This window comes from Pseudomyrmex gracilis, unplaced genomic scaffold (assembly GCF_002006095.1).
Source record: "Pseudomyrmex gracilis isolate BER0280 unplaced genomic scaffold, ASM200609v1 scaffold_7, whole genome shotgun sequence".
NCBI classification, from domain to species: domain Eukaryota; kingdom Metazoa; phylum Arthropoda; class Insecta; order Hymenoptera; family Formicidae; genus Pseudomyrmex; species Pseudomyrmex gracilis.
Window position 1 is genome coordinate 1,043,302 of NW_018020591.1, and position 17,479 is coordinate 1,060,780.

The 17,479-nt window shown below is 37.7% G+C and overlaps 2 protein-coding genes across 4 annotated transcripts in view; both read left to right on the forward strand.

The window, feature by feature from the left end:
* The first annotated feature begins 517 nt into the window (after positions 1-517).
* Positions 518-5,837, forward strand: LOC109860250. Of its 3 annotated transcripts, XM_020439229.1 has the most exons (4): positions 518-548; positions 672-761; positions 4,547-4,628; positions 5,076-5,837. In XM_020439229.1, exons 2-4 carry the CDS (start codon positions 677-679, stop codon positions 5,239-5,241), a joined length of 333 nt encoding a protein of 110 aa, XP_020294818.1. In that variant the 5' UTR covers positions 518-548; positions 672-676; the 3' UTR covers positions 5,242-5,837. The 3 variants fall into 3 exon arrangements, with proteins under 3 accessions (XP_020294818.1, XP_020294810.1, XP_020294827.1); XM_020439221.1 differs by having other exon boundaries at positions 526-761; XM_020439238.1 differs by having other exon boundaries at positions 526-761; positions 5,106-5,837.
* A 9,869-nt stretch (positions 5,838-15,706) lies between these two features.
* LOC109859404 overlaps positions 15,707-17,479 on the forward strand; it is a 31,311-nt gene continuing 29,538 nt past the window's right edge. The window contains exon 1 of the mRNA XM_020437656.1: positions 15,707-15,902. Coding sequence (XP_020293245.1) covers positions 15,707-15,902 — 196 coding nt within the window. The remainder of the gene's footprint in view (positions 15,903-17,479) is intronic.

Genomic DNA, 17,479 nt, shown 5'->3' on the forward strand with positions numbered 1-17,479 from the left:
GCTCGAGTCTTGCGACGAAAGACCGGTGACGCGATAGACAGCGCGATTGCCCGTCTCACTTTAAAAGAAGGACGNAATAACTTAACCACTGAGGGCGCCACTTTCCGGGCAGAGACCCCAGTGCGGACTTCGGGTCTTACTCCAGGACCCTCTTAAAGGTTGTCAGTCAAGAAACAAAACAGACAGACAGGCCAGATAAAAAGAGAAAGAGAAGAGAAGAGAAAGGAAAGTGTTCGGGTACCAGTTGCTTTGCAACTAGTTGCTCCTGTTGAAGAGTACGAGTTCGTCGAAAGCACAATCGAGCGGCAGCAACTGCGGGGTAGCAGCACCAACTTCCTAATAAAACAGTTTCAACCCCCATCCTTTTACCTTGTTCAAAGAGATGCTTCTGTACGCGTGGAGAGAATCTTGCGTCTAAACCAAAAGCTCAAGCTTCGCTTCTATGTATCTTTGTGGGGGCGCATCGCCACGCCTCCCGCACCTATATAAGCACCGCGATCGTGGTAGGACTCTCACTCGCGCCCCAGTATCCGGTGAGAGCTGAAAGGGTGAGACTCCTTATCTGAGCGCAAAGGACGACGAACAAGGCAGTCGAGACTTTGCGTTACAAACTTTTGCGTTGCGAAACCTTTTTTCCGTTCGCGCTACTAAATTATCAAGTGATTCTATAGCGGATATGAGGTCCTGGATTCTATGGTGCTCTCTTCTGTTGGTCATCCTGGCCGCCAACAGCTTCGCCAGTCCTTATATCGACGACGGTGGTGAGTTCCGATGATAATTCCGGTTCTTTCTTGCAAGCTTTACATTATTCTCAACACAACACACAAACTCAAAGAACATAATAAAACAGCAAATAATTGAAGTTTTTCTTTTACACATTTGACAGACTTTCCATGTTAAACTTCGGTTATTTACATTGTTGTGCGAGAAAGAAACGGCGAGAAATTATCCGAATGTTTTACGTACACACATACGTAACTGCAGATATTATTTATTCTTTTGCATTGTATTTTATTTTTGTATTACTTTTAATTCTTATGTGTTTTTTCAAAAATTTTACATACATATAATAAAAAAATTTTCTGTCCATAAGCGAACAGACACGGTCTAAATAAACAATTTTTCACATTAATATTTTAAAAAAGATATTTTTTATTATTATTTATATCAGATTAATTTAATTCGTTTTTCATAAATATAAACGTAATTTTAAGTGTGCGATGAAATTTTTGATTTACATATAAATAGAAAACTTACTTCTTTCAAATTTTGTATATAAATAGGTACTTTTATATATTCTGTATATATAGTGTGCAAAGAAATCTATGACACTTCTCATAAATATGTAACATATGTTTGCATCTGTGAAGTTTCGACACCGAGAAACTAGGAGTTTTGTGTGGGACCAGAGTAGAATGTTTGAGTAAACTTTCATTATTATCTAACGGGAAAAGTTTTATTAAAACAAATTTTATCCTCGTTGTAAGACTAATTTAATTTCTTGTTTATCGGAAAAAAGTCGTAATACTTTGAACAAATTTGCTCGTCTGTGTAAACCACTAAAAACTTTGTTCTTTTCGATTCAAATATTCTAACTTATATTTAGAATTTCTCTCTCTCTTTCTCTCTGCACAAAATAAAAAGTCAATATTAAAACTTATAAACTATAAGCGCGCTTCGCACATCAAATTACATTTTGAAACTCATTTAAACTTGTACGTCAAGTTCGCTTAATATTTTAAGATTTCACGTGTCATGTTTGACAAAGAGTAATGTAAGAGTATTATAAGTGTGTAAAGGATTATGTGTGAGATGCAAGTTTCTCATAATTTATTTATGACTTACAAGAGAAGTCCAAAAACAAGAATGCATAATCCTGCTGACGTACGTTCGAGAGTTTCAAGTTAACGTTTTTTTTTTCCCCAAGTTTTAGCAAAACGAAGATACTTGACTTTTTCGCGATAAAAGTTTATCTATAAAATTCGTTTTTCTACTTGAACAATTTAGTTAAAAGTTACGTGTTTATCTATACAATTTGTTAAAATTTGTTAGACATCTTGGCGAACTGGAGTCGTGTATCGCGCGCACTATCGTTCAGTGGTGCGACAGAAAGTGATGAACGCGAGTGGTGCAGATCTGTATATGATCGGACGCGTACAGAAGAGCGAATAAAAGAGAAATAGAATAAAATTATCGAATATTATTAGATTCTTACAGTGTTCTCCGGTTGAAGCCGACGTTCAACTAAACAGCTTCTGCTTGAAACTATGTTTCGAAAGTCTACACACGCGTAGTGAGATATCGAATCGCTCGGAATTGTGTATGTGAACCGGTTATCTGTGTATCGAATTGTTGCGTTCTTACGCAAAAATTTGAGAAATAAGCGCGGCTTAAATTCTAGTGTAAAACCGCTGTAATCCAACAAACTTGATCGTTTCATTAACGATAATGATGACTAAGAACCGCCACCGGTGCTTTTAATGAAACTGTTATTCAGCTTCCGGCGGGGTGTCGGTCTCGACGATTTAATTACGTGCGCGTCTGATTGCTTTTCGGGGTTTCCTTCAAAGGCAATTGTTTGTTCGATTTCTCGTTACATATCTCGCAACGGACGTGTTCTTTATTCGTTTCGTCGTCTATCGGCTACATGTCCGTTTTCAATTAGTTTGCTTTTCTCATATTTCAAGTATTAATGATGAGATGTGCAATTTGTTTCTTTTTTTTTTTTATTAAGTTACAAAAAATTGCAACATATTATTTCGAAATATTTCTTTTGCATTTCTGCGCACTTTATTCACATCGGGACTGAAAAAAAAAAAATGCGTGAAGGATAATAATTGCCGCACAACGTAACACAACCGTGTATTAAATTCTTGCAATGGTATATTTATTTGTTCTTATATGTATAAACGTGTGTGTATATAATACACAAGGAGCGACTGATAAAAAAAACAATATATATAAAATATATATATATATATAAAATATCTGAAACAACGCGAAAGATAACGACAGTGTCACGTTGCTGTTATCAACTTTCATTCTTCAAAAGAACAAACGCTGGCTCATTATTATTTTAATCAAGAAGTTAATTTACAAAAATTACTCTCCATTTTGGAATATTACTATTTGTCTCTCCGCGGTACGTGAAGACTCTTTTGAGTGTGGTGAAAGATACGATCTTGTTGCTTTGAATGAAAATAATTTTGCAATTCCCTGTCCCGCTGTACATTGTTGAAATAACAACAATATCCCTGGAGCATTCGCGAAAAGTTGGCGAAACAAGACGAAGGAAAAAAAAAAGAAGGAAGATCTGTAGATTAGAAAATCTTCATCTTATGAAAGTTGCCGACGGAGAGAGAAAAGAAAAAAACGAGAGAGAGAGAGAGAAAAAAAAAAGAAAAATAATGGATTGTCGTCATTTTGCGTTTCTCACGAGCCAATAACTTGGAAAGAATCACTCTCATCAAGATTAACTACCTAACGAGTATAAAATTGAGTATTTATCTTTTTTCTTCGTGAATTTTCTTCTCTCAGTTTTTTTCTGAAGACGCTCAACTTGATAACACGCGGCCGTAATACGATATATTTTGTTCAAACGCGCGTATGAAAAGTTCTTTAGTTAAAAATTTTTACTTTTAATCTTATTTTTATTTTAAGATTTATTATTATTATTATTCTCTTTCGCGCTATATGTTAGTGTCTTTTTTTAAATTTTTTCGCTGTTCTTGTGCGTTAGTGAGCAAATTTGAAGAAACTAAAAGAACAAAATGAATAATACATATTGCGTCGATAAGGGAAGAAACTTAAAGAGAGAAATTTTCAAAGAAAAACACCGAAAAATCGAACTTCGCTCTATTTGCTCCGAGATGGTGTAACGTACTTTTTCATTTGTTTTTTCTCGCACAAGTTTCGAGAAAGTATAACGAGATTCAGTGTAATGTGTTTAACGAGTCGTAATTTACCTCTCTTCTCTCCTTCTGTGAAAGACTACACTGCCGCGAAAAAAGACGAAGTTGCGCGATAATAAAGAAAAACTAAAGAAATGTTGAATATATAACCTTGATTTATGTATTTCTGTGTCCTCCGTCTTTTTTTTCCAGAAAAAACTTAACACATTACTATTTATTAAGAGCATTCAGTCCTTCGTGAACTTTATCAAAGTAGATTATACATAAAACATACACGCACCAACGAACATGAAAAGAACGTGCTTTTTCTCGATCGAATGTTTTAATCTCGGAATATTTACGGTTTATTTGATAGATTTGCCTTCGTACAAAAAAATCAGCGGACAAATATCTACTTTGATGGTTGCACATCGAGTCGGAGCAACTTATATACTCGCGACATTGTTAGGAGATGTTAACATCTTTGTGTTGGCATGTAGAAAAGAAGAAAAGGATATGTGTAGAACGCTTTTCTATTTTTGCTCTCTCTCTATCTATCTATCTATCTATCTATCTATCTATCTATCTTTAAGACGAGACTTTTACTTGTAGATCTCATACTAACACAAACTTTTTTGTTTTATTTATTTTCGCAGAAGACGTAGGCGAACTTCAAGGTGTTGATTCCTCGGAGTATGCAGACAATGCTTTGGAGAATTTGATTCGGGCAGCGCAGAAGTGAGTAGAGTTTCTTCTTGCTTATCATTTCCTGGTTTTTAGTTTTTTTCTCTCTACGACTCTATTTTTTCAAAATAAGTTTCCACGCTTAGAGAATATATAACACTTTCCCCTTTAATTATTTCCTTAATTAAGAGTTGTGTAAAAATAGTGTATAAACATTTTATGCGCTGACATAACTGACATAAAATGTTACAAAAAAGTCCAGAGCTAACGCAGTTGAAAATGTGCAAAATAATAATAATTTTGCAAACCTGTTACAATCCCGAGAATGTAAATAATAAGTATTTTTAAACTTCACTCGGTAATGCGTCGTTGCGTCCGAATGTAATAATTGAAAATTGAACAGTCTTTTGTTCGCAACAATTTTCTTTCCCCTTTAAATTTCCCTCTTGATGTCTCGATGTCGCAAAAAGATATTCTCTCGGTTCCCCTAATTTCGAGTAGACGTACGTTGCGTCTGTCATATTTTTATAGGCGAAGTTGCATAAGGCGCGGCGGCAATTGCGATCACCGACCGAACGATTGCTGCTACAGCTCCAGCTGCCGTTGCAATTTGTGGATGTCCAATTGCCAGTGTCAGCGGATGGGTCTCTTCCAGAAGTGGGGCTAAATAATATTTTCCTCTCCTCTCCTCTCCTCTGCTCTAGTCTTTCTACTCTTAGCTTGCGACTTCTATCTCTCTTCTCTTTATTTTTCGTTCTCTTTTATTTTTTTATTTTTTTTTTCATTATCATAGCCTTTTTCGAAGAAACTATTTCGTCAAGTTCGGACAACGTTCCTCTTCTCGTACAATGTTAGCCTACGTGACGAATCTGTCCCGTGGAATTAATTCCAATTCGTCGTCTTCAACGCTCCGATTCTCGATTATAGAACGAAGGCCTCAATGATACGCTTTGACATTCCTTTATTGTTTTTTTCTCGCGCATTTTCTATAGAGAGACATACAATTATATTTGTTGAGTTCAATACGATTGGCTTGAAGATAATAAATAGCAAAAATGTCACGCTCTCGAAAAAAAAACCTTTGCGCGATATAACTCTCTTAACTTTTCGATCTCTCGAGATGCGGTCTTTCACATCTACCTCTCTCGCGATATTTGATATACCGGGATCAGCTGCGCTCGACTATTTGTGATTAATAAACAATTTTCTCTTTCCTTTCTTGAAGAATAATTTATTGTACATATAATTATTTTTTTTTTATATAAGAGAAAATTTATATGTTACATTTATTATTATATATACATATGTATATTTTATTGTATTTTTTATTCTTCCTGAGTTTTTTCTTTTTTCTTTTTTTTTTTGAATACCTCTCCTGTGAGTTTCCCGTTTTATCTTCATTTTTGACGAAGGTCATCGTCGTCGTCGAACTGAAGCTTGAAAATGGCGAACGCAAGAATGCAGACGACTTGTGCTGATCGACTGTTCCTTCAGCTTCAGCTGCTGATCGAATCTTCCGGACGAGAGACGGCGTGAGGAATGCAGTCATGAGAAGATGTGCTGCAGCCACACGATGTTTCTTTCAAAGAAAAGAAAGATTTTTTTTCAAATAAAAATAAATTTCGGAAAGTATTCAGAAAAATTTGTTACACGTATTCGCGGAATAGTTGCTCACCTTAATATATAAGTTTCTGTATTTAAGTTCTCGAACAAAACTTCAGACATTGCGCAAAATGTATGTAAACGCGATAAAACTTGGTAATTGCGTTTTTGTTTGACGACAAATTGCGTTGTTTAAATTCAGAGAAAAATATATCGCATTTTTTCACAACGATATACAAATAAAACAAACAAAAAGAATCAAAAGAATGACACATGAAAGTTAGTGCGTTGTCAATATCGATTAGTTGCTTGCTCTTTTCGACGACCTTTTTGACGGACCTCTTCAAAAGTTTATCTGTACAGAGAATCCGCAGCTTGACTCGTGCGTAATGTATACAACAATGTTGAAAATCTCGTTTGCCACGAGAAATATCATTTTTCTCCGACGAGTCAAGTCCGAATCTTATATATGTTTTGCTAAATTCGCAATCCTTCTAGACCAGACGAAGAATTGGAAAGAAAGTTTGCGTGGAAATTTGCGCAATGACAAATTATAGGAATTACCGTGTCTTCCGATTGGAGATTTATTCCCAGCCACTATCGCCAATCGGATCGCCGGTGTTTCTCGGTCACCGTCGATTCCGTCGAGAACGATTGCGAGTAATCGATAAGATATTATAAAGTGTAATGAGAAATTTTCTCCGAAAATTCTTTCGAATTTGAGCACCGACGTAAAGAAGACGTGAAATTATCTTACAGTCGCCAAAGCAAAAATTGAAATAATTAAAATTATGTGTATATCTGTGTCTAAAATATAGCGGCGATTTGTCTATCTTGACGGTGCGTATAAACTTAGATATTTCTCCCCCGTACCGTCTCTTAAACACTTTAAACCATATGTTACATGTGTGTATATGCATACGAATTATATCAGATAAATATTACTAAATAATAGATGTTATGCATTGTATCCGAAAGGTGGATGTACACGCGTACCGATATATGTATATCTATACATATATATATATCATGGAAATATAATATATATTATATATGTACACAGAGAGTGTGCTTTTTCTCCTTTCGTTTCTCTATAAGCTTTCCCACAGCGTCGTTCACATTTACCGCGTCACTTGTTTTTATTTCAGAGAGTTTGACTTTTTTTTTCCAAGTAAATTAACAATTTCACATAAAATTTATTTATAAATAACGCTTAACAAAATAAAAACAAAATAATATTTTACATAAAGTACATATTAGTAGAGTTAAGTTTCCTTTGTGGTTTTATTATTTTTTTCACATACGGGTTTTGCTTTTGTGGACTATATCTTATAAATAAAAAAATTAAAAACAATAATATTTGAAAATATAAACGCAAATTAAAAATTCTTTATAAAGGAAGATTGAAGTTTTTATATTATTGTTTCGAGGTTTGCAACAACTGGCTGTTTCGTAAAATAAACAAATGTCTGACAAGCTGGACTCCAAAAACATACTCGAAATCATAAATAAAAAACCTTATAAAACTGTTGAGTAAAAAATATGAAAATATGATATAAGAAATAAAATTAAATAATTTATATAAATTGATTACTAAAATATAAATTAAACCATATTTCTACATATTATATATATATATATATCATATATATTTTATCAACTCAAATTGAACATCTACGTTCGAGATATTTGACGCACCTTTGGTGCAAAATGTTTAAAATATATAAGTGAGAGGAAATAGCTTTTTTTACAGTTACTCGGTCAATTGAGAACCTTCAGAGTCACGATGACCTCTTCCTTGTCAGACCGACGAGGCAACGTCATGCTAGACCTGCGGGGTCAAGTAACTGGATCGTGACGTACGATTAACTCGCAACATGATTTCCTTGCCACGAAGGATTACCCGTAAGGTATGTACATATACACACGTAACATTATTCACAATTACTTGTAAAACTTGCACTTATCTCTTATTAACAAGTTTGCATAATTTTTTGCATATTTTTCGTAATTTGTATATTTTTCTCCAAAAGTTTTGAAAGTTTTAATAAAGGAGAAAGTTACATATCTAAAGTATTCACATCTAAAGTTTAATTGCATTTCAGGAAATTTTATCAAAAGTTTATAAACTCGGAAACTATTGACGCACACCTTTAAAACAAACGGTATTACGTGGGTACTTCGCTTTTGCCTCTAACGTCAACAGTTTCGGCAATGTAACCCGAGATTAAATGCCGTGGGTGTACAATGGGAAACCCTTCTTGTTTCATTCAATTTCGTGCAAACGCAAATTAATGGTTAGTGCGATAGCTTTTGTGGTTTCCGATATTGAACGGTTGAAAAAACACTTTATTGCTTGTAACCAAATAAGAGTATCATTATTTTTAATACAATCGAACATCCCAATAGTTACGATGCTCGAAATCGAATCCTAATGGAGATGGCAATCTGTATTTTTTTGATAATACTGTGCGCGGACGCGACACACGCGTGCGTGAGTGGATTCGTGATTAGAAGAGTGAGAAAACCGCGCGCGCGACCAGAAGAAGGAAGAAAAAAGGCCGATGGTGAGCGGAAGAAAGGGAAAAAGGTAACTGAGAAAAAAAAACCGTAAAATTGTCGGAAGATTTGACACTGTAGTGTGCGTAACAGTAATATAAGACAACACATTGATGTTTTATTTTATTTTATTCGCACTTGAATACGCACGTTTTAATTTTATATTTTCTCTTTCCACATCAATATTGTTCCAACAAAAGACTGACGAGCAAAAGTAACAAGCTACAGGAGATCGTCGTCGCGAGAGTTCTGTTAATCAAAGTATACATCTCTAAGGTCGCGTAAATCTCGATCTCGATTTCGTGCGAGAGAAAGAGAAAGATAGAGAAAAGGTTAAACGAGTTAACCCTGCAGAATCTCGGTGACCTATGTCCTCGATCCGAGTCGGCTTTATGTAATAAATAATATCTTCGTAATTCACGAGTGCTTGGTCGTAGAATAATCTTAGGATATTTCACGCGCGCGCGCGCGCGCGTGTGTGTGTGTATTTTGATATATTGAATCGTTTGGTCTTCGAACGGTCAAGAAGCGCGACCCTCTTCTGACAAATAAAATATATATTTCTGAGCAAGTGAACAAAATTGAATTCATAAATCGAACGGATTTTAACCCTCGGTGGATAGACTGGGTGGGTCTCTCCCAGACTCACCCAAAAATTTCAAGCCGGTGTCCCTAGTAAAAATAAATTGTTTCTAAACGCTTATATCTTCGAAAATACTAGAGATTTGTTCAATGTTTTTTTTTCATGATCAACGCAGAATTGTTTAAACTTTCGAAAAATAGAAAAAGTATTGATTCTTTGCGGACTCCCATTTGATTTTAAATGGGGGTCGCGTGGGTCTCACAGACCCAGTCCGTCTAACCGGTAAGCGTTTTTGGAGTCTGTTCACGAAGAGTTAATATTCTGTGATTCAAAAATTTTAGAAAAAATTACGTAACGTAACTCTTTTATGAAAAATAGTGTGACACAAATAATCAAGAGAATATGCCTGGCTGAAGGTTTGAAGATAAGAGAGTCAAGAAATTTAACGAAAACACTAACAACATGTATGAACATAAGATATTTTTTACGGTGGCGCGTCTCGGCCCTGTTGACTCAGCTTTATTTACCAAGTCTGTTGATGTCTTCGAAGCGTTATTATACGTGGCCTCCGAGGTCTCGGTATGTCGTTGCGTAAGTGGAATTACTATACGGGCACAAAATACGTAACCTTGAGAGCAGACCACAAGCGGAGACAAGCATCGTGCCTCTGCCTTACTGCCTGACGTCAGTTGCCAGGCACGAATGACAACTAGAGGAGATAGAAACACTCGGTGACAGAGCAGGCGTTACTTGTGATACGACGATGCATCATATCTAGGTCATAACACCTTACGACGAGAGATGGCTAACACATCGTATTGATTTAACAAAACCAAATAAGACGCTAACTTACAGTTAGCAGTTATTGGAAGGTAACGAAAATGTTGAAGCTTTAAAACCTGTCTTTAACAATTTCATTTTTTTTTTTTAACGAGAAAGTAATTAATTTAATCGAACGTGTTCTACATTCTCGTTATGTCGTATAGTGTGAAACTACGCAGGACAATTCTTTTCGTAATTAGGTCGAAAAAATCCAGACGATTCTTAAGGTGATCATCGAATAAAAAGCATCGAGTTTTTTTTATTCCGATTTCCTCGTCGTTCATCCGATTCGATGTGTCACGGTAGCGCGACATTTCGCGGTTTTGCGCTTTTTCCTTCCGTTCTCCATTCGGATCAGCGCGCTCAGGATTTATTGCGCCGCGGAGAATACAGCGTGTCCCGTTTAATGTAGTATATAACTATGAGTTTACGAGAAAGAAAGAAAGAGAGAGAGAGAGAGAGAGCTGCTGCTGCAATTGCAGTACGCGTTGGAAACTGTAATTCCGCAAAGATACGCGTTTCACCACGCCCTCAGTGATGTGATAAATATAACGCTGCGGGGTTATCAATTAAAACACGCAGAAGCAGACTACTTCCAAGAGTCGTAAAGCGATTACGAGCTTATTTAGTGGCACATCCCTCCGATGCACAGGTGCATATCCTATTATTGACTTCTCCGGTGTACGCCTGTTGCTAATTACGCTCCTGTGTTCCGCACATGCCGTTATTAATTTAAATTACCCGCCCCCACGCAGGGCGGAATATTTGGTCGTACAAAGACGTGGATTATCATCTATCTTAGCTGTTAAACGGCCAATGACATTCTTATTACTAAAGTCGCGAAACAATAATGTCGATTACATTTCTGCACCCTGCTGCGCGCGCGTTGTCACGTTCAATAAAGATTGTGTGTTTTGTTTGTTTGTATGTGTGTGTGTGTGTGTGTGTGTGTCCGATTATTTTCTGACACATTCTTTTGTGACGTTTTGTTATATGTGTGCGCCAACGCCTCAAGCGAGACAAGTTACAATTTCTATTTTTTTTTTTATTGGCTTATAATATCATTGTATTACTGTAAGAGATATTGATTATATGTAATAGAGAATTCTCTCTTGGAATATCGCATAAAACCGAGACTCAACTCTTTGAGAACTTACCGAGTTCGGAAACATGAGTAGGCTGAAATCCAAGGGAGAGAACAGAATATATCTCGATAAAAGCGGAAGTTCTCGCAATTTAAGCAGGTTTACGTCGTCGAACGAGAGAGGTGTGCTGCGTTGTGTGTGCGTGCGTGCGTGATAATCTACTGTGTGTGCACTACGCAAACATGTCGATTTCATTCTGCAGAATCATTCGCGCGATAATAACGAACAGATTGCGCAACAATAGAGAAATGTTATTTTTATATTAAAAAAAAAAAAAAATAAAAAGAATATTTGATATCTAGTAAAAAATTCAAAGATTTTAAAAAATATTTCACATATCAGAAGAAAATTCGAGTGTTTGTACATAATTTACGCACCACCACGAAACATGTTCATGGAGAATTTATTTGCGAGAGAATTTTCCACGAAACGGGATATTTATTAAATATTTCTCTACGAGTTTTACCGATTCTATCAGCTGCAGGAAATAGTTAAAGTCGACTTTTTGCATGCCGTAAGAACATAATTGCGCATTTAACTATTTTAATGGCGTTCTCGCTTTCCGAGTTACAATACGACGTGACGCATCAGTAAACAAAAGCGTCATTGCAGCTTCAATTAAACCGAACGCGACATAGATGAACAACCATGTCCCTTCTGCTACACGAAATGTTCAAATTCCTATAAAGATGCTTTAAACGTCTTTACGTCTTTTAAATAATTAATAATAATTGACGAGACAAAGATTATTTCTATTTTTATATTTGTGAATGTGTTAAACGTAGTATAAGGAGTTCAATATAATTTATATTATACATATAATATATTTATATTTTCTATATATTTATATTAATTATTTATATTATATTATACTTATATTAAATATTTATATTATATTTGTATTAACGAAAATAAACATTTGTTATCAGTAATATATAAAACACCATGTTTCTCAGTTGTATTTGTAAATATCGTTACTGTCGTTTATTTAAAACAATTGATTTATTCACACAAAGTTTCTTACACTATTTCTTTAACACAATTTTTTCGCAACGACATTACAATGTTCACCTATTATGTTTTTGTTACTTATTACGTGTTATTGAGGACTTATTGATGTGACCGGCGATTTGTAAATGCTACTGCGACGAACTGACTCTTTATTTGACGATAATTTTATGTAAGCCTGACATCAGCTGTTGTTTTAACGAAAAAATGCAAATAAAAATTATTTGGATTTATTCAAAGATACTAAATGATGCAAAGGAAATGAATAAGATTGCAAATCGAAAATAAAATATGCATAGGAAATAGATAAGACTGCACTTCGGAAATGTCACAAGATAATGTAGACTGTTTGATATGTGTTCAATGGTCGCATACTGTCCACCTTTGAAATCGTAAAAATGAATTATTATTACGCGTCTTAAGCAAATATTTCGTGCTGTAAAGGATATTGCGCAATATTAATGCGATTGCAAAAAAACAGAAGAATAATTTTTTGGCTATGTTTGTTGAAAACTACAAGAAAAAAAAAGAAAAAGAGAGAGAGAGAAGGGGAGTAGAAAAGAAAGAATTGGGAACTCGAGAGTACCAGCGCGAATGTAAGCGAGAGAGAGCCGCCAAGTCATGAGTGAAGACCACGTGTATGTGTAAGTGACAAAGCGTATATGTGCAGGAAAAGCAGAGGGGCGAGCAGGAGACGGTGCGACCTGGGAGAAACGGAGACAGGCGGAGCGATGAGAGAGAACCGAGAGAGACGAAGCGCGCGCGCGTCGAGGCAGCCCGGTCTCGCCGGTCGGTATCGAAGTTTAGTACGCCGTGCAGCGCGCAGGCCTCGCGTACACGTATTACTCGGTTCTCTCTCTCGTCGTCTCCTTGTTGCTCACGTTGCCCACGCGGCGTGCCCTCTTTCTCCTTCTTTTCTTCGCGTCCAACAGCGCTTTTGCACGCACGCTCCGTAATTCCTCGCGTACGTACGTACGTGCGTGCATAAATGCGCGCGCGCGCGCATCGATCAGTACGCAGGTACAAACAGAATCCTCCTCCGAGCTTCTTTTTTTTTCGTCCGCGTTACGCGACCCACCTTTTCCTGCGTGATTTCCGCGTAACGTAAGTTCGGCTCTCTCGTCGTTGCGAGCGAATGCGTATAATTCTTCCCCCCGCCGTGTGTCTGTGTGTGCGTAAGATTCGGATTTTTGTGCGCGAGTGCGTCGAGCGAGCAGACACAGTTAACGACACACTCCGTGATCGGCCGTTACGCCGCGACGCGGCCACCAAGCGGCCGAATCGACTTTTAACGTAGAAGTGAGTAGTGTTGTTCTCTTCGCTACGCGTGTTGTACGCGCCGAGAGATAATCAAGCGAACAGAGTTCTTTATCTCGTGTGAATCTCTCGGATGAAAAAAAGTGCGTCGCGCGGGAGTTTTGCGCGCGACCTAATTACACGATGGCACGGTGACACGGGGCGAAAGTGACATCGACTGCGCAAGAGTTCCGGATCTTTCGTTACGGGAAAGAGCGGGAAAATCGAGCGATGTTGTTCAACGAGTGACAGAGAGAGAGAGTGTGTGAGAGAGAGAGAGAGAGGGAGAAAGAAGAAGGAACCAGAAACAGAGGAACAAGGTAGAAAACAAACGACGAAAACGTAAAAAAACAGATGAAGGAACGAACGAAGCGTTCTAGCTCCGCACCGTTGCGAAACTTGTCGGGCTTGAGACGTGGCGCACGAAATGAAGCGAACATATCCGATCGATAACTATAGTGGTACTATAGTCTACACGTTAAACAGCGAGCGATTACCAGCCACTGATCCAACCTTACCTAACGGACACGCGTGACCTCCAGAGCGGCTCGGCGAATAGATAAGTTCGCCGAGCGCCGATCTCAGCTTGTTCAAGACGACGACGATGATGTTGACGATGTAGAAGAGAAAGTTGACTTTGTTGTTTTTTGACCCGCGGAGAAAAGAGCAAAAGATTACACGTTAGAAGAAAACGAAGAGAGGATATCTCCTCGACACAGAACCGAACGTCGTTAACGATGAAACGGTGATCGTCGAACCGATCGCCGATCAACGATCGATTCAGCGCGCAATGCGCGTCCCGGCATCTACGTTCCGCTTTCCCGCTGGAATTATATCCTCTCGACGAGAGAGACAACGAGAGGAACTCGCGAGTGAGAAAAGGAGCAAGAGATAATCAAAGAACGAGAAAGAGAGAAGACATCCTTATTTTTAGCAACGTCGCACGTTGGCACAAACCGGTTCTCCGAAGGGATCCGATCGTCTTCAACCAAGGGTTTCCGAACGAGGAAGATATAACACGTATGCAGATGATAGAGGCGTGTTTTGTCTCTTGACGGCTTCGGAAGGGAGAGAAATAACGAGATAAATTTGAGAATCGCTTCGGGACAAAAACTGCCTCGAGCACACACAAAACATTAAAAAAAAAAAAATACAACATATGACTAATGTACAGAAATTAACGATAAAGAGTATCCGCGATGGAACAATCGATGTGATACATCCGCGAGCGGTCTCGTGTGTGTATGCGACATTCACAAGAGTGCGCAGGACAAAAGGAAACAACAACACGGAACGGTGGAATTCGCTTCACCCGATACGCGCGTGATTCCTCTGTGTCCCACCACACCTCGCGCTCGTTCCCTTCTATCTCTCACCGGCCGGTCATACTCATCTCTCTCTCTCACCGTTCTTTCTTGCTCACGAGGCACGGATATCGATTGCATGCGTGCGACAACGCGGCTAACACGAGATTCGATTATCGACCGCGACAGCAAAAACGACGAAGGCGACGACGAAGACGACGACGACGACGACGAGAAGGAGAGGACTTACCGCGTGACTTTGCAATTAAAAGGAGCGACCTGACACCAGCTGGTACCGTTGGGTTTCCGATAAAGAGAGTCAAGGACTCTCGCGCCAACAGGATTAAAAGACATTTCTCGAGGATGAGCTCTCATTACCAAAGAATCGGTACGAACAGTTTTTAAGGAGAAATAAAAACAATTAGGAACACGTGTTACGCTAGTCTGCTTTTGATGTTTTTGACAAAAACTTGACGAATTCGCGAAAGATCGATTTTGTTCGTTTTCCTAGTTAACGATACAAGCGTTAAAAATCGATACTCGTCAGTTGCATCGATTATCGCGTCGATACTCGAAGCGTTTTTAATTTCCGGTCGAATCCGGTAAGGCTGTAAAATTACAAAATCCGTCTGCAATAAATTGACACTTTTAAGAGAACATATTTATTCTCTAAATCATCTAACTATTCTACCGGTTGAGAATCTTCAAATCGCCGATCTCACAGTCGGGTTGTCGGCAAGCAGATCGATTCGGATGTTATAAATATGAGCGACGCATCGTGAACGTTCGGAGAACCAACAAACGGCATGAAGAATGGCAGCCAATCCGTCAAACAGTCGTCAGGGCGTGAGGGCAGTCGCCACGACGACCACCGATCCGCAGCGGAGCGAAAAACGCGCCGTCGCGGCGCGGGGCACCGCGGCCGCTCTGGCCCTGAGCATCGTCGCACTGGCCATCCAATCGGTAGCCACCGCTATTCCTACCTGGGGATACTTCACTAATCCTGACGGTGAGTCACACACAACTTGGCACAACTTGGCCGACAGTTTTATTAATTAAAATCTCTCGCGTACACGTGACTCACGTGGCGGCTATGCTGACTACTGAATTTTTCTTTAAACCGTTTACTTGGCACGTGTTTGTCCGATACTTTTAGCTCTCTTGCAAAAATATTTTCAAAATTACAAAAGCGACGGACTGATTGAGGCGGAAAGATATCGTCAAATCTTGGAATTTGACGTGATCGGTTTGATTAATTATCACGGTTCGCTGCGCGTCACTTATTCGCGCGTCGGACGCTTTTATCCTTTGCGGTTGCCGCGTTCGGCTGGTCTTTACCAGTTAACACATCCTATGAGAATTTTTTTCCAAAACTTATTGGAAAAAAAGAGAGAAGTTGATTGATTGATAGATTAAAAGCTTTGTTTATAAAGCGCTCTAGAATATAATCCCGTTAATCGCACAAAGACCTTATAAAATCACAAATTTTCAAATTGTTCATGAAAAAATACAATCAGAAAAAAACTAATAAGATGCAAAACTACGAAGAAAAAAAATAAGAATAAAATAAAAAGATCGTAAATATAATAAATACAAGAAGAAAATTGAAGCAATGAACATTAAAATAAAACAATTAGAGCAAATTAAATTAAAACGTTAACAAATATTGTTAATAAATAAATTGAGAGAGAAAGAGGAGATATTGTTTAAATTTTAACTATGTCGTTTAGTAACAAGTAATTTGCAAAATGCCGAGTGTAATAAACTTGCATGCCTCATCTGGTACATGGATTTCTTCGTGGGATGATCGATGGTTGAGAGTCTCATCTGTTCGGTGCTTTGATTAGCAATGCTCCAACCACATAACGGGATCGTCAAAAGTTGCCAGACGCTATTAGATTTATTTTAGTGCTTGAAATTGACCGATAGCACACACGTCGTATATATTTTCGAACTAATAATATACACAAGTTCTATGATTTAATTAAAGATTATCGTAAGATATTATCAGTAAAATTGTATACGCAGTAGTGCGTACAATTTCGAGTTTTAAAACATTCGTTGGAATGGATCATTATTTTTTAACGTAATAATAATGTATTCTACGTTTTAATGTGATAATAATTGTTATCGATTATGTGTACGTTAAATATATAAATTTTCTTCAAAAAAAAAGAAAAAAAAACGGAACATCGACGACGTTTCCTACGTCGTATCAAAAGAATGTGCATGTTATTACGAGTCATGTTATTTTTCGCGACGCGGCATCATCGAGATAATTTCAATGACTTGGTAAAGCGCGCAAGTAGAGCGTGTTAAATATGCTCAAAGAGTCGAGAGGAGAGAATGGAAGAGAAGAAACATACACATTTTCTCCGTTCATTCATATCACTTCAGTCTAGCGGAATTATAACGCGATCGACTACGCAATCTTCGGACGCGCAATCGCGCTTTTAACGAGCGCTAAAGTCCAATCCCAATTTGGCGCCGAACACACCTTCCCGTATATATATAATATATATATATATATAAAATATAATATATATATATATATATATATATATATATATATATATATATATATAT